The sequence below is a fragment of the Apaloderma vittatum genome, unplaced genomic scaffold, assembly GCF_000703405.1.
Source record: "Apaloderma vittatum isolate BGI_N311 unplaced genomic scaffold, ASM70340v1 scaffold9720, whole genome shotgun sequence".
Taxonomy (NCBI): Eukaryota; Metazoa; Chordata; class Aves; order Trogoniformes; family Trogonidae; genus Apaloderma; species Apaloderma vittatum.
In genome coordinates this window covers 13312-38372 of record NW_009695031.1, presented here as the reverse complement: position 1 = coordinate 38372, position 25061 = coordinate 13312, and the positions used below count along the sequence as shown (strand labels likewise).

At 44.0% G+C, this 25061-nt stretch overlaps 1 protein-coding gene across 2 annotated transcripts; it reads left to right on the top strand.

The window, feature by feature from the left end:
* Positions 1–1142: 1142 nt before the first annotated feature.
* Positions 1143–20995, top strand: C8A (complement component 8, alpha polypeptide). Of its 2 annotated transcripts, none has more exons than XM_009869640.1 (11): positions 1143–1258; positions 3364–3460; positions 4428–4572; positions 6510–6654; positions 8148–8337; positions 9706–9906; positions 11196–11436; positions 15361–15489; positions 16295–16452; positions 18638–18860; positions 20844–20995. In XM_009869640.1, exons 1-11 carry the CDS (start codon positions 1143–1145, stop codon positions 20993–20995), a joined length of 1797 nt encoding a protein of 598 aa, XP_009867942.1. The 2 variants fall into 2 exon arrangements, with proteins under 2 accessions (XP_009867942.1, XP_009867934.1); XM_009869632.1 differs by having other exon boundaries at positions 16283–16452.
* Positions 20996–25061: the final 4066 nt, after the last annotated feature.

Genomic DNA, 25061 nt, shown 5'->3' with positions numbered 1-25061 from the left:
AGCTTCCAGCTGTCTGCTGGGAACACTTCATTTATGCATGAAGCATCTCAGCCCACTTCTGTGGAAGAAAAACCAGGGAGATACAGACCCTTGCTTGAACACAAAAGTTTCGACAGAGCTCTTATTTTTGATTTTAACTAACATCTAAGGAAGTTATTGATTTCTTGTGCATTTTTGTCCCTGCCCAGGAGCCCTCAGGGGAATTTTGCAGGCAGCGTGCAAGCTTGAGGAACCAGGTATGGGGTAATTTGGGCTATAGCATGACAAAGTGCCTTCCCAGTGGCCATCTTCTCACTCTTCCAACACGTGAAACCTAAATATTCTCATCTTGTGACTATTATTTTAATAATAAATAACCCATGGTGTTCTTGCTTTCTGTGGTATTCCTTTCTTATACTTGTGCATATCAACTGTTTCTGTGTTAAGATCCCAGCCAGCTAAAAGCATCAGAGCCATCGCTAACTGATGGGCTTGCACAGCACACGGGTCATACACAATTTCAGGTTTAGGGGCTTCTTCCTCATCCCAAATCACATTAAAATCAAAGATTCTCATGTCCCAGTGACACCGGAGGTCATCCAAAATCCAGGTGATAATTGACATCAGCTTCAGAGATGGGACACTGTCTTACGGGGATGGCAATGAGAAGAAGTTGAATTGACAATTCCTTGACATATCTGGAGGGAACATGTTCCTCATAACACAATTTTATGATAGTCTTCAATTTGCTGTACTGGAAAGCTTCTCCCTGGTCAGCAGCCAGGCACAGCAAAATTACAGTTAAGTCACTGTGGGAAATAAAGTGAGTTTCCTCCTCCTGAAAATTAAAAGGAGGGTGCAGGCTGGATAAGACACACACTGCTGCAATACGACTTGATTGACTTTAATGTGGATATAGTCGCACAGTTTAATATATTCCCTTGCCGAAGAGCTGGAGGTTTGTTTCCAAAAGGGCAAAGGCCTCTGGGATGTGTCCTGATACTTTGCGATTCGATCTGTGCCCTTGTCAATGATTTACTGCAGCATTTCGGAGGCCGGTGGGCTCTGTGCTTCTTCTAGCAGTGCTCACCCCAAAGCATCCTGAAGCCTAAAGCTCTTGTTTGCAGCTAAGCTATAAGCAAACATTTACATACGGAAAAGCAATGTGGCAGCTGCTTTCTCCTTTGATTTTGATTCCATCTCTGTGTTCGCTGGCTTTAACGGCGCAACAAGCCACGGGTGCAGCCCACAGGGAGCTCAAGGCATCACCTTCCCAGAGGTAAGACCATTTCCCCCCTCCTCACCTCAACTTTACATATAGAAATTATGGAGAAGTCAGTCAGCCCATCAATTCTGTCCTGACTTGAGGCATGTGCACACCGTGCTCTCTGTAAACAGCTTCCAAGGGGGAAAAAAAGAATAAAATAGAAAAGCATTGGCAGTTGTTCAAAGGCCAAGCTAGGCATCATAATTCCTTCTTATATGAACTGTTTGCACAATGTTATTTCTTCTGCAGATGACTATTAAGCTTTCTTAAACTTCCTTACCAAAATTACTGTACTGGGTTTGGGCTCTTGAAATGAATCCCCTACATAGGATGAATCACAAGTGAATATTTTTCATATTCTTGTTCATTATAATTATTTTGCATTTGAGAATGCAATGCTCACAAGTGCATATGAATAACCCAATTTTCAACCTAAGCCAGATTCTCATACTTCTTCTTTTTCTTTCCCCTGAACAATAGCATTAACCTATAGAAGTGTCACTTGGGCTTTGAAGGAAAGGAATAAACAAGTTACTTTTTTTCTAAAGCTATAGTGTTATGACAGCAAAATGGTTGGATTTTTTTTTTCTACAGCTATTAATTTCAGGCTTGTTCTAAAGGCAAATATGATTTAGAAGGATCAAAAAAAGGTATCAGTAATAATTGGAACATGGAGACAAAGAGAAGGAGGAAAGGGGAAAAAAAAGTGGTAGTGATACACTTAATTATGAAGGCTTATTCCGATAATCCCTTTTGAAAATGAACAAAGACGAGATTTCTGATGTTTGATGAACTTATCAAACAAGGCAGAATAATGAAGAGGTAAATGTAAAATCCAATCGAAGGTGAGCCAATTAAGTACTTGGTGAAGTGCTGAAGGATACAGCCCACAAATCCTCCTGTCAGAGCAAAAAGGCATCAATAGGTGCGAGTCCTCCAGCTCTGCAATTGTCTGCAGGCTCCCGTTGTTTTCCTGGAGACACAGTGGGTTTTCTATCTCACACCCCTGATCTGCATCCACAGGCTCCCTTGCTGAGCTGCTGTGCCTTTCATTCAGTAAGTCTCTCTTCTACAGCCTCTGATGAATCCCCAACGTGCTCTGTACCTTTGCTAATTATCAATATTTCTCTTTGGACAGCAGTCTCTTAAGTAATACAGTACTCATTAGTTAATCATCCAAAATAATAATAATAATATTTTGGCTCAGAATAACCCCTTAAAGTGCTTCAAAGGCTGTGGCAAACACAGAGTTGTATTGACACGCCACAGATTGCTCCTCAAGACAAAGAAACACATTATACAAATAAAGATTGTAATAGAGATCATAACAACCGGGCTGGGCGGCAAGAGAAGTATTTTCTTGCTGTTGTATAATGATATTCACTGTAATCACAGAGTCTGTTTCAAGGGCCATTGCAATATGCTACTCTTGCCATTTCCAGCTTTTATACCTCTCTCTCGCTTCTCAGAATTTATGTATTACCTTTTAGAAATGGTCAACCAACAAATTCCTACAGGCAACGTGGCTTTGTACCTTGCCTTCTCAGCACTGTTGGTGCGGCCATCCCCACTCCTCCGCAAAGCTCATGGGAATTAGACCCTGCCGTCTGAAAAAAAATACTGACCATGAGTTCACAAGGGCGTAAAGGTGGGTGAAATCATCAGATTTCGGAATAGGCCCAAGGTGACAAATACCATTACTGCTGGAGTTTGTGATGTGCTTTTTAGAAGAAATAAATAAACAACAAAAAAAGCTGTTCCTTAAAAGCATCCTTTTCTCAACATTACTTCTGTTTACTCAGCATGTTTGGTCTTATATATGCGAGTTACACTTATTTTATTGCAAACTACCTATTGCAAAAGGCCAGGATCTCTTGGGAGAGCAGGAAACCCAACCTAAAATGTTCAGGTCCTGCCCCTGCTCCCATTCTGATGGGGAAATACTTGGATAGAACATCTTGGGTAGTACAGCCATCCTTGCTAAGGGATGTTTCCAGTTTCCTACAAAATAGGTTCCTGGTGGAAAAAACACACACAGAGATCATTCTCTCCCTGCTAGCCTTCTCTTTAGAACACAACTTCAAAGACCTCAGACCACTATCTCTTCCCCTCCTTAGAAGAAGCAGCAGAGATGTTAATTCTCCAGCTCCTGTCGACTGCCAGCTGAGCCAGTGGTCAGCATGGACTGATTGCTTTCCTTGCCAAGAGAAAAAAGTAAGACTCCACTATAATGTATTCATTTATCTTCAGATGTGCCTGTGATGAGGATGTACACACATTAATTATATATATTATACATATTCATCATTCTGAAGCATCCAGTAAACTCATCCAATTATGATGGAGATGCTCCTCTCCTAGAGAGGCTCTTACTTACCCTGGTGTAAACTGGGGAATAAATTCTTTTAAGGCAGCAGACCAGCAAAATGCAAAATCAAGGCAAACGGTAGAAGAATCAGGCTAGAATATTTGCCCAAGACTTTCTTCCTTTTCTATTTCAGATTTAATTAGGTATCCCCTGATGCTTAATGCAAACATTCCAACAAAAAGAAATTAGAAGAAGCCTTCATTCATCAGCTCCTGTTCTCAATTTTTTATATCATTTCACATGTCTCCATAATTCAAGACTTTACTTTCAAATACCTGACATAATTTTTGCTTTCTACTGAGTTTATACCCTTGCCTTTTTTCATTCCTGTGCTTATAATCAGTAAATTATTTGGCTCTCCTCTCTGTCCTTTTTTTTTTTCCCTTCCTAGTTTAAAAAACAGCAATTCTCATTAATAATCCATCAGAAACATTGCAGGATCAGTGTTATAATTAATGTCTGTGTCCATCTGAGCCTGTTACATTCCAGGACAAAGCTGGAAAAATTCCATATTATCTCCAAGGTATAAAACAGGGAAGAGATTTTTTTCAAAAACAGTCATTCCATCCCCCCTCTCCCCAACTCCCCGCCCTCCAAGATTTACTTGAATGAACTTCAGGCAAATCTCCTGAGCTTCCACCTCTCTGATGACTTTCCTCTATCACATCCAAATTTGGGGAGGCACACACACACACACACAAAATAATACAGACAAAAGCAATAGCTTTAGTTTCTCCATAGCCCATGGAGGTGATGTCTCTGGGGGATATAATTTAGGAGTTGAGGGTGTTTTTTCTCTCTCATGGGGTTCAGCACCGGTACCGGAGGCTGGTGCAGCCAGCAGGGTTCGCAGGGCAGCGATGCACAGGGCATCTCTGGGACGAGCAAGCTTGCCGTGCCGAGACGACGTGCATCAACCCCCCCGGCTGCGGGAAGGACTTTCGGTGTGAGGAAACAGGTGAGTGAACCTCTGCCCAAAAAGGTTGTGGGTCCTGGGTGGAATCAATCCCCTGCCATGGGCAGAGCTTTGATAGCCAGTGGGATGGTCAAGCAGTACAAGAGAAAGCAGGAAATTTTCCCATCTTTGGGATTTTTTTCCCCACTTTTACAGAAATCCACATTACACTTAGATTTGGACAGAACAGAAGGCTGTGTGACATGGAAAAGGTTAATTTTTCAGTGGAACAAAGAGAGTAGAAATATCCTGCTCCAACTGCTGTGCTATACATTCACAACCCCCTCCACGGGCACCACCGCTCTCACAACACACCACTTCCTCCCTCTGCAAAAGACATAGTTCAATCATGAATCCAACTAGCAATCTGTTGGGGTGATTGATTTATTTTTAGCCATCCCCAGCTCTGAGGATTGGGATATAACGTGGCAGTTCTCAGAAAGTTTGACTAGCCATGAAAGATTTTTGTTTCTACACAAATGGCTCCCATCTTGAGCATTTAATGAAAATCCCATCATTGGAATTTAGAAATATGCAGCAGCTCTGCAACCAGCTCATCAGCTGGAGTAGGTCACCATCACTCCATTGAGCCAAAGGCAGCAGTGCCAGTCCCCTCCTGCCATGAATGTCATGGCAAGGCTTTCTCCTTGCTCCCAGAAGCAAAAGAACTTTCAATTGGCCCTTCCTGCAAATATCCATTCTGGAGCTATAATTATTGCAATAAACTCCCCAAACACCTTGTTGCAGTTTAAGGCTGGGCTGGCCACTAAACTTTGACAGGTGCTCTCTGCTATCCCACCACCATCCTCCCAGGGAGGAAAACAGAGGAACTATGGAGACAGACTGTGAAGTTGGAAAAATTTGAAGCAGTATAACGAAAAAGAAAATAACACTTAGAATAACAACAAAGACATTGAACTATATATAGGTATTATACAAGCATGTAAATATATTCAAATATACAAAAGAATATGTTAATATGAATCATAGAATGTTCAGGGTTGGAAGATCTAGAGATCATCTAGTCCAGCCCCCCTGCCAGAGCAGGATCACCCAGAGTAGGTGAAAGCAACCAAGTGGGTTCTCAAAGTCTTTAGAGCAGGAGACTCCAGACCCTCTCTGGGCAGCCTGTGCCAGGGCTCAGGCACCCTCACAGTAAAGAAGTTTCTCCTCATGTTGAGGTGGAACTTCCTGTGTTCTAACTTAAACCCATGACACCAAGGTTCCAAGCAAAGGAAAAGCAGATTCAGCAGCAGATGGGAGTGCCTGAGCCCCCACAATAGCCCAAAAAACCCAGAAAAAGAGCTCCCACCCAGGGAGGCAGGACAAGACAACCTGTCCCAACAAACACCAGCAGCACAGTGAGGTGTGATGGACAGCCAACAGCAATCCTCCCAACACAGCAGAACTAAAAGCCCCAAGGCTTGTCTTAGAGGCCCTTTTATACTGAGCACCATGGGAAGAAACACCATGATTGGTCCATTTAGGTCACCTGACCCATCCTCTCCTCCCCATAGGCACAGGTACCCTTCCTCCCCGACTGTGATTGACACCTGTGCCAGGAGTCCCAGAGAACTTTTATCCTGCTGCCCTCAAACTAGGACATATCTCCTGCAATGGAGCCAAGTTATTGCTTCCTGGAGTTCCCTTCCAACAGTGTGATTGTAGATAATAAAATCAGGCCAGGGAGGTGATCTCTAGATTCCCATCCCATGGGACCCCAAAGGAGTGGCCAGTTTGGACTCTGAGCTGTGCTTGCTCCAGGTTTTGCAAAAGGAAACCTCTTCCCAAGAAGCTCCCATTGAGGACGATCCTGTTTAAAACCCAGTATGACTTCTTGTGACCCCGAGATACGGGTGAAAAAAAGCACAATCAGCGCACGGTGCCCAAAAGGTTTTCTGAAGGGCAGATGAGTGACTGCCTGTACCTGTGCGCTTCAGGTCGCTGTATTAAACGGCATCTTGTCTGCAATGGGGAGCCAGACTGCAGAGATGGGTCTGATGAGGATAACTGTGAGGATGAAGATATTGAAAGCCCTTGTGAACATCAGTTCCCAGTCCCAGGGTCTGAAAAAGCAGCCCAAGGGTGAGTAATTGATCAATAGCTGCTACTCTCACAATCAAAAGTGAACTCAGGTTTTCATATTGCTCTTTACTAATAATAGCAGCGCTCTATGAATTTATAAGCTGCTGTAGAAACCCCAAAGGAGAGCTAGTCCCAGACAACCATGAGCAACAAGAGGGTTCGTCCTAGCTTTTATTCCAAATACTGTCTCGGATTTACTTGGCCCCTTCCAGCCACTCCTTACTTGCAATATCCTCTTTATACTCATGTAAAAATATGTCCCACTTATCTCACTGATAAAAGCAATATCTTAAAGCAAATAGGAGAATTTAGAGTTGCAACATTCTGGTGGTGTTCATCCTTAAGGAGAAGACTTAACTCCAGGATTTAGGACTTCAGAGCACAGGTTCAAGGCAGAGAGCCTGAGCTTCACATGAATATACGCAGGGTAAATACATCTACCTATGAACAAGTTTTACTGTAATCAGTCTCAAATTGTGGTTAGGTAGTACATGGAAGAAAGGAACCCAGAATGAGTTTAAAGGGAAATTGTGACATTCTTGTTTTAGATCTTGTATTTTAGCCAAGATACTGCTTAGTTTCACTTGGAGAACATGGGCTACAGTACGAGAATCTAGTCAGCCATTAGATAACTGCCCCATCAACTCCTTCCAACACTCTCCAGAGTCCAGAAGATAATTGGCTCTCTGGCCCAGGGCCTGGGAGAATCCATCAAAGTTTTTTCAAGACACATATTATTTTTTCACTGAGCACCCCATTTAATATTGCTCTCTGGCGTGTTTCTCCCGCAGAAAACACAAAAGCGATAGCATTTACTCTCTTAGTCTTAAAGGCGATTCCCTGTTGTGAGGAGCAATGCTGCTGTCTAGTTTGAATAATGCTTTCATTTCTGGGCCATGGAATTACGGGGAATATGAAGTAATAGGCGGGATTTCAGATGGCAGCAGTTGTGGTGGCTGGAGAGCAGGAAGAAACAGGCGTAAAGAAATAATAAGTGAGAGACTTGGCAAAGCACAAGCAGACTGCAAGTCTAGGGAGGGTACTAAATCCCCTGAGATACAGGACCATTATTAAAAGGAAGGAGATGAAATTAAGATAGAAAACAATTACAGGGAATGCCAGGAAACACAGTGTGACAGTGAGATGCATTAGGCTCATGAGGGACCTGGAGGAATTCCAGGACTTTGGGACTTTCATCACCGTACTTACTGAAATGGACTGGACAACTTAACTGATTTCTTCCCTTTCTAGCACAGGAGTCCAAAAAAATGTCATGGAAATAAAAAGGCTGTTTGTCTCCTGCTAGCTTTGGAAAGGAGATAGCAAGGAGATTATAAACCCAACTGTTAGGTTTTAGGTGCTATCCAAACTCAAAGTCAGAGACCTAGGGATAGATAACTTGTAGTGTCAGGAGAACAGGAACGGTGACAGAGACTGTTGGGTAAATAAAACAGGAGCTAAGGATAACTTTGTGAATACTACTTCTTTCCAAGATACAATATCCTAACACAGGAAGAGAGCCAGTACATATATGACCCAAATTTTTTTGGAGGCCACTGTGAGTACGTCTACAACGGAAAGTGGAGGGAGCTGAAGTACGATGCCGCATGTGAACATCTGTACTATGGGGACGATGAGAAGTATTTCCGCAAACCGTACAACTTCCACATATACCAATTTCTGGTAAGTCCTTCAGCTGGCCAAATTTAGCAATGCTTTCCCAGCTAAAAGCCAAACTTCCTATGAAGACTATTATTAGGTGCATGTTATCATTCACTATAGGCTGTCTTTCAAGGTACCTTTCTCTAGCTGTCCCCAAGACAACAGGCAACCGAGGATATAAATGCTGTTTTATGGCACATCAAGGAATTAACGTGCTTTATCATCCAGGCCTCGTCACTGCTTATTCTGGCCTAGCCAGAGCCAAGAGAAATGGGTTTTCTCTAAATTCTGCTATTAATGAGCTGTAGAGTTTGCACAAGCCACTTGCCTCTCTGGGGATGAAGTTGGCTGTGTGTAAGACAGGAGCAATGACCTGAAAGGAGATCAAGTCTATGGTATGGCTACAAGGGACATAAATCCAAATTCTGCAGGAGACAGAGGTCTTGAAAACCATCACTGTGTATCACAATGTCTGTACTCTGTGGAGTCACCTCTGACGCTGGAGAATGAGCTAAGTAGATCGAGAGACTGAACTTACAACTGGTTGTCCCACTTTGCAAGTGGATGCCTTGGCCACACTGTTAAATATTTATCATGTTTTTTGACATGAATGAATGAAAACAACATTCCAGGTGAATATCACAGCCACAATGCACCTGGCTTTCATGTCCTCCCAGCAGGCATGGTCCCTCATGGTCCACATTTTCTTCTCCCTTTATCTGCTGCTAGCAGTGGAGGGACATCTGCACCATGGTCAAGTGCTGAGAGACACTACCTGCTGGGGTCTAGGAAGTCACGCACAATGACATGAGACATTTGTTCAGTGTTGGCAATTGAGTTGGCTTTTCACAGAGATGGCAAATGGCACAGCCCGGATTCAGCAAAGCTGCTCAATTCCACGCGCCGGCATAGTAGAGCTGTCAAGGAAAAGGTCACAGGCAAAACAATGTTTGTTCACTGTTGTTGACTTTTTTCCCTAAATAAATTCACCCAGAAGCAGGCTGGAGAGAGAAAATAAAAATTCAGTCCAAATCGTGAGGATTTGGCAGAGCTGTAAGGAACTGGAAAGAGGGTTTTATAATGGGAAGTTGTCAAGCTTGCCCAGTAGGTACCATTACCAGGTGTGCCTGTAGCAGTACTGCTTTGGGCGGCTAAATACAAACCTTTCCCCTGCCTGGAGACCGATGAAGCAAAATGCGTGGCTTTTTGTCCACATTTCTCACATTTTTCCAAACAAAATGGCACATGACTTAATATTTTAGTCCATGTTCACTAACGGTCCGGTCAGGAGCATCACGGGCTTCAATAGAGGCACCATCAGCTCCTCAAAGAGAGATTAAAACAGAAGGGAAGTATCTGAAAAATTAATGTCTGGTCCTTTTACTTTAGGCTCATGCTGATTCTGGATTTGCTTTTGAGTTTTACGATGATTTAAAGGATCTGCTTGATGCCCTTAAAAGTGATAAATCCAGAACAAAAGGCTTTACCATTGGAATTGGGCCTGGAAAGTCACTTTTCCAGATAAATCTGGGCTTCACTTTATCAGGTGGCAAAGGATCCCTGAAGAATTTTACTGAATATACTGCAAAGGTAAGGAATAAAAAAAAACCAGTGATGCATATGCTCCACTCGTGTCATCTGTGCATCGCATGGTCTGGCTGTAACTTACGTCAGTTTATTCTCTCAATTGCGTTCTTCAACTCGTAGTAATTGTACCTTAATTTGTTCGTGTAATTGCAAATGCATGATCGTTAGTAATCCTGTTTGTTGTTCTTATTGCGTTTTAGCAAACAGGGAGTGGGAATAAAATTGAATTACGAAGTACCGCAACACATGTCATCTCACCCCATCCTGTTTCATGGCTACATTAAGCACATAAATAAAAAAATGCTTAAAGTGGTGATGAGGGAGGAGGAAATACCAAGATGTTGATCAAAACAGTTGTCCTCAGGGAATGATCTGTGGTAGCAAATACATCTTGTTCAAATTAATACAAGCTGCTTTATGATGGGGAAATATGCTACTTTTTATGGGAGGTTAAAATACCGTGCTGAAGAAAAAAGAGAAGCCAGTAATAGGGTGTATTTCTCACAGTGGATTTACATCATGGACTAGCTGTGATGACCTCTTTCCGATCTAATAACATGAGTCCTGGTATTTCCCACATTTACCGTGAGCCCTATCTCTACTTCTCTCATGGCTGCTGACAGAAAACAATAAAGAAGAATTACTTTGATGGTGTTCTGCCCTTAAAAGCTGTTTGATATGGGTGCCTTTATAGCATTTACTGTGCCCTTGTTTACACCCACATGATGTTTGCAGCTAAATAATGATCAGTTATTGAAGGAACCATTTAAAGGGCTGTTCCAGTTGCACTGGAGCCTTGTCCAAGGCAATGGCTCATCTCAAAGGGGAGTAGTGAATCTGGTGGCAATACCCAGAAAATCCTCCCCTCTTTCAGCACCTTCCTGACCGGGGAATCCCCCCACTGCCAGGCTGGGCTGGACTTGAGTCCTCATCCTGCATCACTGTGAAAAAAGCAAAAGGGAATAAACAGGATGGAAAAGAAACCAGAAAAAAGATGTAGCAGAAAGGGAGGGTGGAGGGGAGTCATGTGGAGCCCGATTTTGATTGTATTTTCACATCCATAAAAAAACCCAACTCAAACCAAGAAGACACTCTAAAAATGAATTACCACTGATTTCATTTAAAGATGAGCTTGTTTTAATGCCGGGCTTGTTTTAATGCCTTCAACATAAGCTGACTGCCAGAGATTCAGGCTCTCTTCTGCAAACCTAAAGACTAGAAAAGACTTCTTTTATTTTTTATTTTTTTTAAACCTAATGTTGAGCAGCGGCTCCTCTTTTCTCTACCTGCAGGAGGTTGTATTCATGAGAGGTGTAACAAAGGTGCAGACAGCCCGTTTCAAGATGAGAAGGGACAACATTGTTTTGGATGAAGATGTGCTGCTCTCCCTGCAGGAGCTTCCAGAGACCTACAACTATGGCATGTATGCCAAATTCATCAATGACTACGGCACCCATTTCATGACATCTGGCACTCTGGGAGGTGTCTTTGAGTATATCCTTGTCATTAACAAGGAGGAAATGAGAAGAAAAGGTTAGAAAATATCAAGATATCCGCTGTTCACAACCTTCTGCTCTAAACCAGACATTTCCAACCTGGTGGCCATGATGTGGGTCCAGTCCACCACAGTAATTCATCCGGCTCTGGCTGCTCCCCACAGTCATCATGTCCCTGCGCCCTGGGAGGGTGGGTGTCCATGAGCACCCCTTCACTGAGCTGGCTGGCATGTCCCATCACGTGATAAACACACGCTTGCCACAAGCCCAAAAAAGCACGATGGGGGTGGACTAGGGGTGTCTGCATGTTGTCCATGAGATGGATGCACTACTGGCCACATCACAGGAGGGGCTAAGCTTGAGTGTCATAAAACGTGCTTCCTGATCTAATTTCAGAAGAATTGGGGTAAGATTTTGGTAGTTCAGGAAGGAACCTGAGCATTTTTTTCTCCCTTTCTTTCAGTGTCACTTGCTAGGCTTCTCTGAACTTCTCCTGTTTCTTATAGCCTTTATTCTGGCCATTCTCATGAACGCTCAAGGGCTGCAAACTCCCTTTGAAGAAAGATAGCCCCCTCACTAATAGTGAGGGTTTCAATTTTCTGCAAATGGAAGCAACACACTGCAGTTGGCAATGTCTCTGCCACTTTACTCTGGTTAGTGTCATATGTGAAGACTAACAGACCTCTGTTAGCTCCAGTTCGCAACAAATTAGAGTATATGAGGCTGGAGAGCCATACCTCTAAATCTCAGTTACAGAAAATACCCACTGCAGATGCCTAGAGAGCAAGAATAGCCATTACTGGTGAGTCAAAGCATAACATTTTTCCTTATCAAAAACATAAAATGCAGAACAATAATACAGTACTTTAGTACACTAACCGGATTGTCAACTTTTGCAAAGGTGTTGACAACACAATAGATCCCGCTACCGCTAAGGACAATCACTCCACTGTGCTGTGTGTAACGCTGCCTCGGTAACTCCAGGCTGGACTTATACACAAAAGAAAATTGGAGAACAGGTGCAATTGGGTGTAATTCCATTTATTTCCATTGTTCTGCCCCAAATTCTGCCTCTGGTCTGAAATGGTTTGGTACCATCAGCACTAGGAAAACTGTGCACCCCATATTGAGTGTTAACCATGCCAATTCTTCCATAAGAAATTACCGATTCAGAGAAATTTCACCAAGTTCCTGAACTACTAATGTTTGGAAACATGATGCCTCTTCAAATCATTTATTCACTTTGAAGAGTGAGTGATGTGGAAGTGAACAAGATTTTGGCAAGCAAGTCTTCAGGAAGCAGACTGCCAATTTCAGAGGAAGAATGAATTGAGCATGTGGAGGGAGGCTATTATTCTGCTTTCTCTTGTGCTTGCTGTGTATATAATGAGGAGATTTACTGCTATGAGATGCCTTATCTTTGGAAAGAAGGATGTTGAAGTTCAGCAAAAGACAAAAAGGTGCCCCAGTAGAGATGTAATTTTCATTCTAAAGTAGCACACTTCTGTAGTTTTCATCTAACCCAAAGTCCACATTTATCAAGTCAGCAAGGCTCTATGGCACATGACGTAGACCCAGAAGGACCTACCTGCAGTGCCTGATCCACCACAGTCTAAAAGCGTTGTGTTTGCCAGAGGCTTATCTGCCCTCCCTCAGGAATGGTCAGGATCAGGATTTAAGTGCTCAAGTCTTAAGGTTAGAGCTTCATACATGAGTTTGCAGCTCTGCAGATGCCTGCAGATGTAGCACTGAGTCCCCACAGGGCTGAGCATCCTGGCACCTGCTTTAGCTCAACTTCTGTATCCTGAGAGCCCACCTAGCCCATGAGGCTACGTTTTAAACGCTCTGGAAAAAAAAACAACCGTACTCTTTTTTATAGACCAGTGACTAGAGCCCATGCCCAGGAAGAAGATCTCTAGGCTGAGTCCTCCCTAAATGACAGGCAGCTTGGGCGGTCACTGAGCATCTAGCTAGGCATAGGCATGAGCTGGATTTTAAGTATCCAGGAAATCTGAGTTTTGAAAATGAATTCACATTCTGGGTTTAGATACCCAGGAACAGACCACAACTCACCAGTGCAGAGCTTAGGACTGCAGTTTTGCTGTCAGACCCATTTCTAGCCTTCAGGCTGCAAGGGCTTGTATAGATGTGGTCATAAGTGAAATAAATACAAATGTCAGAATGAGGTCCCTTGTTGCTCCGCCATCAATATTTTTCATTACTTGTTTTTAAAATAGATTGTTATGGTTCTATTATTTAGCAGAAAACAGCATAATGTGTTCACACATTACAAGAACATTTATGGGAGAAACATTATGCACAGAGTAAATTAGAACGAGTCTTCATATATTCTGATTAATTCAAAATGCAGCAGTAAATCTTATCACTCGAGCACATTTAACTATCACAAATTACATCATATAAAAAAACTATCAGGGCTCCCCCCCTCAAGTGCCAATATTTTCTATGACCACCCTTTTGCAACGATAACCACTTTTCATTTATCAAGACCCGATCTTGCTGCAACCAATAACGAATTGTATTGACAGACCCTCGCTGAACATAATTACTCAACGGGAACCACGGCAAATCAATTAATCAGGGTGTTCCTCAAGTTTAATTTTATGGCACTCCAACACCAAGATAAGCAATCACTCAAGTTCTTTGGGTGAATGAACTTTACCCACCGTGTTTACAACTGGTGAACGGTTTAGCACAAGTAATTGAGTGCTACACTTTTAATGTTTCTCAAGGGCCCAGTTTTGCAATTGGATGCAATTCCCGATGAAGTCTCGAATATGTTTCAGCCTGCACCAGTTTGAAACCCCTTTCTCGGGATGCTGAGCACCCCAACTGGCTGAGACCCACCAAACCGATGAGAAGATCCGTGCCCCACATCTCTCCAGCAATCCCCTCCTGCAGGGTGTGCAGAAGGGAGCAGAACCAGAGCTATGGGTGTTTTACCAGTATTTTCAACACAAGCGAGACAAGAGTTTGCTCCCCGGTGCTGGGGTGAGGCAGTTCAGCAGACAACGCTCTGAGTTGGGGCTCGGCCAGAAGTTCAATTTTCAGACCATTAAGCCACGATGCACAAATCCTGCTGGCCTCTGTGCCTCCCTTCCAATACCATGGTATTGATTGTTGCAAAACACTATAAGGTCCTCTGACAAAAAGAGCAATACAGAAGTTACCTAGTACTTACACGACCTGTATTTATTGAAATCAATGGATTTTTTAACTACTGAAAAAGATGGCCTTCTATCTGCAGTATACTGAAGTGCGTACGTAAAAGCAGGCGGCATGAAATATGCACATTGCTTACCTTGGTGAAACCACCTTATTAGTCCCCTTCTCCCCTCCGTAGTTACTTCATGGGTCTCCAGTTACATATTTCCAGGATGTATGTGGTGGTGCTGGCAGCAGCAGTAGCCCAGCAACCCGCAGTAAGGCTTTGGCAGCACACAGACCTCTTGCAAGTTGCTACTTAAGCCACTGATATACCGGTCAGACCCTGAGTTTAGGGAAATTAGGGAGGATCTATTGATTTCAGCTGCTGTTCCCAGCTTTACCCTAGTCATGAGTTAGTTTGTGAGAATAATGTTTTATTTTTAAATGAATAGACCAAACAAGGGAACACATGCCTGAAGCCTTGTGTTAATTATTTAGCTTTCTTCTAATAATTTCTAAGGAAACAACTTCTCCAGTAAAGACATTTCCCTATTCACTTACTATGTGATAGGCCCAATATACCCCAATAAATTATTGGTTTTTCCACTGCAAGACTAAAGGCTGTCCTCTACCCAGACTAGCTCTTGATTTTGAAAAATAGGCCATGCCAATAACCGAATGTTTTTTCATTGATAGAAAAAAAAATACCCAAACCACAAACAAGTAGGAAAATGCACATCCTTCCACTCAGAATGAGTCACTGACTTTATTGGTTTCTTTTTGTGTTTTGCAGACATCAGCGCTGAAGAGATAAGTGCCTGCATTGGCTGGTCAATTGGCCTTACAAGCAGTGAGAGTAAACAGCATTTGGAAGCATCTCTGACATCCTCAGAATGTGCAAATAATGGATTTCTAAGAACTGGTATGATTGCAGAGCAGGTGCCTGTTAAGGCATCTTGCATCACTTCTTTTGGTCACTTGGGCATGGAGATTCAAGCAGGGTCATGCGAGGATACGAAGAAGGGAGCTCTCGTGCCATCCCAGCCACGGCTCAGGCCCAGTCATGAGTCCAAAGCAACTTTGGGCCCAAGTCTCCAGGAGTACTGATTGCTCTTGAAGGAGCAGGAACTAAAGTAGCAATACCTGGATGAGAAACACATAGAGGGGTGGCTGGAAGGCTGCAGTCCCTATAGCTATGATGGCATGGATGAGAAGGGCAACGTGGTAACGATTAAAGTTAAAATTGACTACCGAAAGTACTCAAAGAGGCTAAGAAGATCCAGATTTGTAAATCACTTAACCACCTATAGACAGCGTGACCTACTGCCCACGTGCTAACTAGAAACAAAGGCTAGAGGTGTGCAGGCTCTTCAGGTCCAGCTTAGAGTATTTAGGATGCCCAATTTGTCACCAACTGTCTTGTTATAATGTGGCAGGACTCCCTCTATGAAGAGGGGATGCTGAGCCCCCATTGATTTACTCGTAGATGCAGTGCTTAGGGACATGGTTTAGTGGTGGACCTCTCATTGCAAGGTTAACAGCTGGACTTGATGACCTTAAAGGTCTTTTCCAACCTAAACCATTCTGTGATTCTACAACCTGAGGAGGCAGCCTCAGTGCCGCTCACTGATAATCCCTTGCACGACTGAGCTCACCTCCATTAAGCAATTTCTAGTGTATGTGTGAGAACGGTGGCTAAATAACATGGCTGTAATTCAACTTTTCAGATGCTGAGAGCAACAGTGCAGTTGTGGAAGATATTATTCCCCGGATTCGAGGTGGAGATACCAGCTACAGCGGAGGGCTCTTAAACAGTTGGGATGGCAATATGTATCTTCACTGGGGAAGGTCATTAAAATATAATCCTGCTGTTATTGATTTTGAGGTAAGGGTTTTCTGCAGTTGAAGAAACTCTGCTGCTATAAGGAATGAAAGTGTAGCCGAGCAGATCATTTCATATTTTTATTGTGATGGCATCACAGAACAAGATTAAATGTAATGGGCCACTGATCTGGTAACCTCTTATTCATTTCACAATGGGGAGTACATCTCCCACCGACCGCATCCACAGGGAGACGGACAAGGAGCTTAATGCTGGATTACTGCCGAGTTAAGTTTTTGATGTGTCCCCAAACAGCTTCCCGATGAATAGCTCTCCGTGGTTGCGTTCAGCCCTATTACTCTCCCCGATGCTGCCTGCCCTCCTGCATAAGCTGGGGACTCACAGGGGGCTGGGGAAGGAGTCTTCCCTTCCCCCAGCAAAGCGCCACCCTGCTGTTCACCTGCCTCAGAGCCACAGCAGCTATGCCCAACCTCTGCAGGCCATGGTGGGTACAGCTGTCAGTGCTTCCATGGGTTTTTGGAGTGGGGGGAGTTCCTGGCTGCTTTGTCAGGTGGCTCCAATGGGTCCATGGCCACCAAAAGCAGCCAAGCTGTACCCCTTTTTTGTTTTATTGGATGCCCCATAAAATGGAAAGATTGCTTGAAGCATCCTAAGGGGTTCAGAGGTGGGAGAGGGGATGGAAAGGAAGAGATAAGAGCATCCTTACAAACAAATAATCCAGGGATGGAGACCGCAGAGGCATGAGGAGCTGGGCACACCTTGGCTGAGCTCAGGAGTTACATCTAACCCAAGATGCTACAATCTACGTGTAGATGAGGTGCTTAGGGACGTGGTTTAGTGGTGGACCTCGCAGTGCTGAGTTAATGGTTGGACTCAATCTTAAAGGTCTTTCCCAACCTAAGTAATTCTATGATTCTGTGACCACGGGTCTGCTCTGAGAGAGCAGCTGCAGGGTGTGGCGGAAGGACCTTGGTCACGGCAGGGATATGCTGCCACTTCCATCCCTCTTACCTTCACTTAAAAGCACACCCACTGGCTCTGACAGAGGGTGGCAGGAGGGAAAATGGAATCAGAAATTATCTGTTATCAGCAGGGCAAAAGGGACTCTGCAAACCTTCCCAGGCAGCATCCTGCCAGCAGAAAGCCCCGATAACATAAAAGTGCTTTCAGTTCCACCTGCAGGTTATTCACCTTTCTGCACAAGTTCTGGGCAAAATTCATTGCAATTTTCCAGTAAACCATGCTCTGACCTCTCAGTTGGCTGCTCCGGAGCTCAGCAGTAGCTGTGCAACCAGAGCTGCCGATAAGCGCTCATGTCCACTTCAGCAGCTCTTATCAGCAGCTGCCTCTCGTTTGCTAAACAGGCTTGTGCAAACTTGTCTAAGAGCTCTTCCCAAAGCCTGGCTGATCCTCCCCATGAGTGCACCTTGTGCTAGAAGACAATGCCCAGCTCTTGTCTGGCATCAGTTTCTACCGATTCCCTGTCAGGACACACAGCACCACAGACACATAGATGTGCAAGCATAAGAATGTGTCCTCAGGCCAGCCCTGAGATTTCATTCCTTTCAATATTAATATTCAGTTGGACAAGTTATAATTACAGTTGTCCACACTGAGCTATTTTTGCTGAATGGGATATGGAAACTGGATTTTGCCACTGGAAATGAGTCTTACAGCTGTAGATGGCTCAGTATTATTTCACTGCACTAAAGGGTAAAATGCAGGAAAGTTAAAACGCTCCGTGCTCAGCATTTACTGGATGGTTCACGATCTGATCACCATTAGCGGTGGACTGGCATTAGGTTTTGATGACACCCACTGCCCAAAGCTCTTAGAGAAAACATTTTTGTTCAAAAACGCAAAAAGCATGCAAGAATCTCTGAGCTTGTGAAAGCACTAATAAATCAATCAAAAACTGGGCTTACTGGGGTGTTAATTCAACATTTGAATCCAGACTGAAACCCCAAAGCCACATCCAGAAAAGTCAACCCCACACAAACCTGTAAGATGAGGAAGGTATTGGAACGGTGGTTTCTCACCGTGGCCCATCAGTCGTGGTAACGCATTTGCACGATGCACACGGAGCTGTCGAGGAAGACAAATGAGTTTTTTATCTGAGCCCTGAGTTTATCCAGCAATGTCACAACTCTCTGACTGCAGTGTGGTAGCATCTCACTTGATGCCCAGCTGAAATCACCTTCATGCTATTCATCTCCATCTTACACAGCTGCAGCCCATCCACGAAATTCTCCGCAGGAGCAACCTCAGCAACGTGGAAACCAAACGGCAAAACCTGAAACGGGCTCTGGACGATTACTTGCTGGAGTTCAACGCCTGCCACTGCAGACCGTGCCAGAACAACGGCGAACCCATTTTGGTGGGAGACACATGTTTCTGCCAGTGTCAACCAGGTTACGGAGGCGCGGCCTGCGAGCAGACCAACCGTCGAGGTAAGACCTGGGTGTGCACCTGCAGCAGGGGAGGGCAAAAGGCAGCAAAGGGACAAGTTTTTCTCCTCTACATGGTCAACAAACAGCTCTTTGGATCCCTGCATCCATCCAGCCTTCCCTTCAGCATCACCTTTGGTGCTATGCTATCCCAAGTAGCCCTGCAAGAGACTTAAATTAGCAGCTCGAGCGGTTACTAGAAATACATTAGTAGACATGACAAGGTGTTAAACAGCAAGAGACTTACCGACATGTTGCAAAGATCAAAAACGTTGTTTTAGTAAAAAAAAAATGCCACACTGCCAGATCTCCCACCACTCTTCTCTAGGGAAACATTTTAACTAGAGATAAGTATCTATTTTGTGGGAGAATTTTTTTTTTCTGAAGTATTAGGCTTTTATTAATATTTTCCATACTGCTTCATATACTATCCTAAAAAATTAAATAGGTGGCAAAAAAGCCAACCTTGGAACATGCTCTTTTATTTCAAAATGTGTCACAGCTCTTTCTGGGTTTTTTTGGTCCTGATTCATAATGACAAAAAACCCACCAAATCTCAGCACATGAAGCAGGCAAAAAAAAAATCCATCCTCAGAGCAGTTCCACCAGGCAGAGCTCCAGGCCTTCAATGATGTGCTCATAACTAGTGTCTCACCACTGGAAAATCAAAGCTGTGATGAGATAAGGAGTTAGAGCAGAGAGGGGCAGATGGCTTATGAAGCTGAACTCAAAAGCTCCGCTTCAGTGACTGCAAAGTGGGTTTCTTTAAAAATCTCAGCTTCTTTGTCTCCAAATCCAAGGAATTTGCCTTAGATGAGGAGCTTGGAAAGCTCAGGACCTGGCCCCAAAGCAGCCCACCCAACTGGCCAGCCCCTGTGCTCCCTCCTTTTAGCAACTGTGGGAACAGACACACTTCCCGCTCCCGAGCAGGTTTTACATTCGAATTTTTAGTTCCAAAACTCATTTAAGACCAATCCCATTCTTTTTAGAGGACAATGTTTCAGCAGATGGGAAAACCCATCTTTCTACCCAGCGCAAAGTAAGAACACACACATCCATTTGTGCTGTCTGGATTAATAAAGTGCCCAAGCCAGGCATGAAGGCCAGCCGAGTAAATAAAAAACGACAGTAAATGACAGCCATCAAGCATTCCCATCATTCAGGAGTGCTGCCAGAATCCATAGTATCGAACGCTCCTGACAACTCAGTCTGTACTGTAATGAAAAAGCCTTGAAACAACCCAACACTAAAGGGATGGACAGACTTCAAACCACCTCCACATTTGAAGACTTCTGTTCATTTGCCTTGTTCAGAGGTGAGAAAGTGAGTGCAGAGTTAGCTGCCCTCCGGGAAAGGAAAGCCAAGCCACAGCCTTTCAAATGGGCAGAGGAGAAAAAGAAACAGCTACTGGTGTCTCAAGAAGGTGATGTTTCCTCATCGCATCTGGCTTCAAAGAACCTTGATCGCAACAGTGGTCCATGTTCTGGGCATGGCTGGGATGGACCGGGGGTCCACTCAGAGCAGAGGTCACAAAGTGCTGGTGGCTATCACTTGAGCAGGATTATAAGAAATACAGATAAGGCAGGGAGCACACTGTGACAGTAAAGCCACTGCCGTCACTCCATACGTAGCACTTAGAGAATCAGAGAATTGTTTAGATTGGAAAAGACCTTTAAGATCATCAAGTCCAACCATTTACCTAGCAATGCCAGGTCCACCACTAGACCACATCCCTGAGCACCACATCTATACATCTTTTAAATACCTCCAGGGATGGTGACTCCACGACTCCCCTGGTCAGCCTGTTCTAGTGCTTGACAACCCTTTTGGTGAAGAAATTTCTCCTGATATCCAATCTAAACCTCCTCTAGCGTAACTTGAGCCCATTTCCTCGTCCTATCACCTGTTACTTAGGAGGAGAGACCAACAAGACATTTCAGGCCTGAACACTTATTTTCTCTTCTTTTTTTATAATGTGTTTAGCAGGTGATGAGACACACGGGCGCTGGAGCTGCTGGTCGCAGTGGGCTCCCTGCCAGTCAGGCATCACGCGGCGCAGCCGGCAGTGCAACAACCCATCGCCGCAGCATGGCGGGGAGCCCTGCCCAGGGAGAGACCTGCAGAGCAAAGCCTGCTGAGAACTCACCAGACAGCATCACTTCCTACAAGTACACGGTCAAGATCGTTTTAGAGTCTGTGCTGGGCTATAACTACTCCGGGCATAATCCCGCAACACTGGGGAGACATAATTGTGAAGTATTGCATTTCCATACATCTGGTGACATGCTGGATTTGTCGTGTAAAACCCAACCACTGTCCAGACCAACTGCTTTGGGTGATGGAACACATGCCTGGCTGCTCCCTTGCCCCATGAGATGTGATGGGTGTCCCACCAGCTCACAGTGGCACAGCTGCAACAGAGGAGATGGTGGAGATGCCACACAGGTGGCTTTGCTGGTGGGTGACCATTAGAATGTCTCATGAAATAAATTTACTGAAGGTGTTTACATAAATAGGCTTGACTCGCATTAAGTTTTTATATTTGCCTTTGGAAAACATATAAAAGGCCATGATCCTTGCATTTTTAAGCAGTTGGTATTGACAGGTGTACCACGAAACATTTATAGATTGACACTATTGGATTTTTAAGTCCAGAGTATTGCCAGGGCTGCATTTACAGCAAAGCCATACACTGCCTTGCATGGGAGGAAGCTTAAGCCTAAAGATGCTCAAGCATCGAGAAATGTGAACCCAAATGGATGATGAACCTTAAATAAATAAATAAAATGAGAAGCTCAAATGCAACCATTTAGCAAAGCATGTTCACACATAAGCAAAGGCTACTCCTCTTTTAGATCAGTGATGGATTGACTGTTAGCAAGCCAGCATTTTATCTCCCAGGAACCCAGAGACAGAGAAGATGCTAACGGGCTGCTTGATTTAAGGGGCTTTTTTGAATCTAGGACGTAAATCTCGGCACAAGAATACACACAGTATTGAACTGTGTCTAGAGACCACGGCAAGAGCCCACAGCTCCCTCTTCTTAATGAACTGCCACAAAAACCTGGGGTGGACAGAGGGTGAATGGCACTTCATTTTACTGTGCTTTTCATTACACTGAAAGAAGGGGAAAAAAAATAAAATCCAGCCCTGAGAAGGAATCAGACATTATGAAAAGCAACAACAGCAACAAAACCTCAAAGCACAAAGGAGCACTTCTATATACATTTGAATGGAAAGAGGTAGTAGAAAGGAATCACGGCGCAGGGAAAGAAATTGCTCAACTATAGCTCTGGTTCTTGGAAATGCTTGTTTTTCAACAGCGTGTCAGTGGTGATTTAGAGTCTGACACTTAGCTGATGTAAATCAGTGTCGCTCCTTCGCCGCGGCTGATTTATGCTACCTGAAGATCTGGCCTCGTATTTTCTTTTGTGCGCACGGTTGCCAGAGGACAATTTTTTCACCATTCCTCTTTTGCCTGGAAATGAAACGATAGGCTGTTTTGTGTATGAGAACAACAGACCACGTTGTCTCAAACACTGAGTTCTGTGAAAAATCCCTATTGTGAATGGTAAAGCTGTGGCCTTTTTGCCAACTTTTCTTTTCTGGATAAAGGTGACATTTGCCCAGAGATGAAGTTTGCTCCCAAGGGCTTGAACCTGATGTCTTCTGTGCTGGGAGAACGCAGCAATGTGAAGCACCCACGAATCAGTATGACATCCCCAAAGGAATGTGAAATGTAGGATCACAACAGATTTTCCCGTCGGCGGTTTTATCAATACTCTTGGTGTTGGGCTGGCATATTGGGTAGAAACAGGAGCCACTGCTCTGACACCAAGAACTAGTTTGGCTCACAGGTGATTCTTACTTTTACACCGACTGCTTAGGGCTCAGGAAAATGCCAGAAAGTAAATGAGTATAAAGTCACCTTAGTTAGAAAGCTGAGAACGCTCTTTTTGTGACCAGAGGGAAGAAATGAATAAATAGAAAAATTTGATGCCTTGGAGGCACGGGAGGGATGAGGACTGCACGAAGGCAACCTGCACCTGCAGCTTTTAGAGTCATTTCTAGAAGGATAGATCACAGGCTGGAGAACCACCAAAAAAAAAGCACAAACCCAAGTGATAAAAGACACCGCATGTGAAATACCATCAAGCAAGAAAAGCTGGGATTCGCCTGCGGTTGTCCACCTCCCACTTTGAACATCACCGTGTTGGAGCAGAGACATGAAAGCGAGGATATGTGTGGGGTAGAGCTCATCCTTCACCTCACAACCCACGGCAAAGAAATACAAACCAAAGGGTTTCCTTCCAACGCCCAAGACATCCCTCGGTAGCAGACCCTTGCTGCATCCAGGGCTCTGACATCCACATGGCTGAAAACTCAGGAGCAGCAAAGCTGAAGGTAAAAGAAAGGAAGCAGCTGCCTGTAAGGTCCGGAGGAAAAAAAAAAAATATTACAAGCAATTACACATTTACAATGTCACTCAAAGAAGCTAATATATCTCATGCTGAAGTGCACAGCTGGAGAGTTGCGCTAGATGAGATAAGCAGCAAAAATGTCCATTTCTTACTTAAACTAAAAGCTCAGAGGGTACAATAAAACACTGCAGTTCCACCCTGGTTTTAATGAATGGATTTTCCCCTCTTGAACACTGACATACATTTGATATAGTTATTTATCCTATATATTTCTCGCGGCATATTTCCCAGGAGACCTTGTTTATCTCGCTCATAAGTACATGATGGATGTATGCTGCTTTGGATAAATGGTATCGCAATCAGATATTTTTAGGGATATAGGCAAACTGGGTTATTAACAAAGGAAGGGCAGAGAAGAGCCAGTACGCAAAAAGAAAACAGCAAATGATTGATGACAATACATCTGAGGTTGCAAGGTGCAGACTCCAGATAACCAGCGAAGAGAAGGGCAGATAAGGGCAGTGCCTGAGACAGAGCTGGCTCCTACTTCGGGGTCAATGTCACACCGACCATCCACCCGTGGCCGCATCCCTCGGAGCCTGAGATTTCAGAGCAGGGAAAAACTCCCCGGCATGAACAGCTTAGAAATTATTGCCTGCCTCTTCGCGCAGCATAAAGCAGTGGCACAGGAAGATATGAAACATTTAATCCTACCCCCTCAAAAAAAGCCCTAAACCCTGAATCAAAAGAAACGCCCAATTCTGGAGAGTTTGGGGAGGAACTGGGATTTGTTGTGCTGCTCTATCGTTCCCAACACAGTGGGACCCTTGGTGCTGCATTACAAATAAGTAAAAAATATATGCTTATAAAGCCAATAATTACTGTCTTCATCTCTAGTTTTGTTGCTTTACAGAAGCAGGGGGGTGTTAAATACAATACAAAAGGCAGACAAATCTGCAGGCATAATTTGACCTGAAATCTGGCACTGGGCTCTTTAGCCATCAAGGTAGAAGAACTAGGAGCTGGATATCTGGGGACTCTTAACACCTCTGCATGGACTCGCTGGGTTGCTTTCAACAAAATCTCTCCATCTGTGAGAGAACCTGGAGAGGAACAACTATATATGTCTGATAGCAGGAGAAAAGGGAGTGTGGTGAAGTGATTTAGTAATACTACTACACCTGCCACAGGGTTTGCAAGTCCCCAGCCACAGCCCAGACCACATCCCAGCGCCACAGGCAAACGTAAAATGTCTGCATGACACCAAAAGACAGAAAGCAGGCGAATCCAGGCTGGAAACAAGCCTGATTTACCCATTCCTGATGGAGATGTTGGGGGCTGCAAGAGTCAAGTTGGTTTTGTCCTTGGAAAGCTGGATGTGATGATTACAACTTACCAAAAATACCTGTTTGGCAGCTCGCTTGCAATGACTTCAAGCAGGGAGGCATTAAAAATACAGCTTCCCCATGTTGTTTTTTTTTTTTGTCATAAACATAGGGTTTATGAAAATATAATATGGGATGGAGTAAAGCCTACTGAGACAAGTGTCTTAACAGAGAAAAGGGAGATCAGTGCATGCCATGCATCGTGCCTGCAGCCTTCCCAAGTTTTCATACGTGGGTTATTAATCTGAACTTACACAGTTAGAAACACCAGTAAAAGATAGTACCAAAATTTAATGCATACCAAAATGAAACAATAAAAGCTTCAGCACAGCTTTCTTTATTACACTCCAGGTTATAATAAATCATTAGTTTGTTGAATCAAAGCACAAAATCACAAA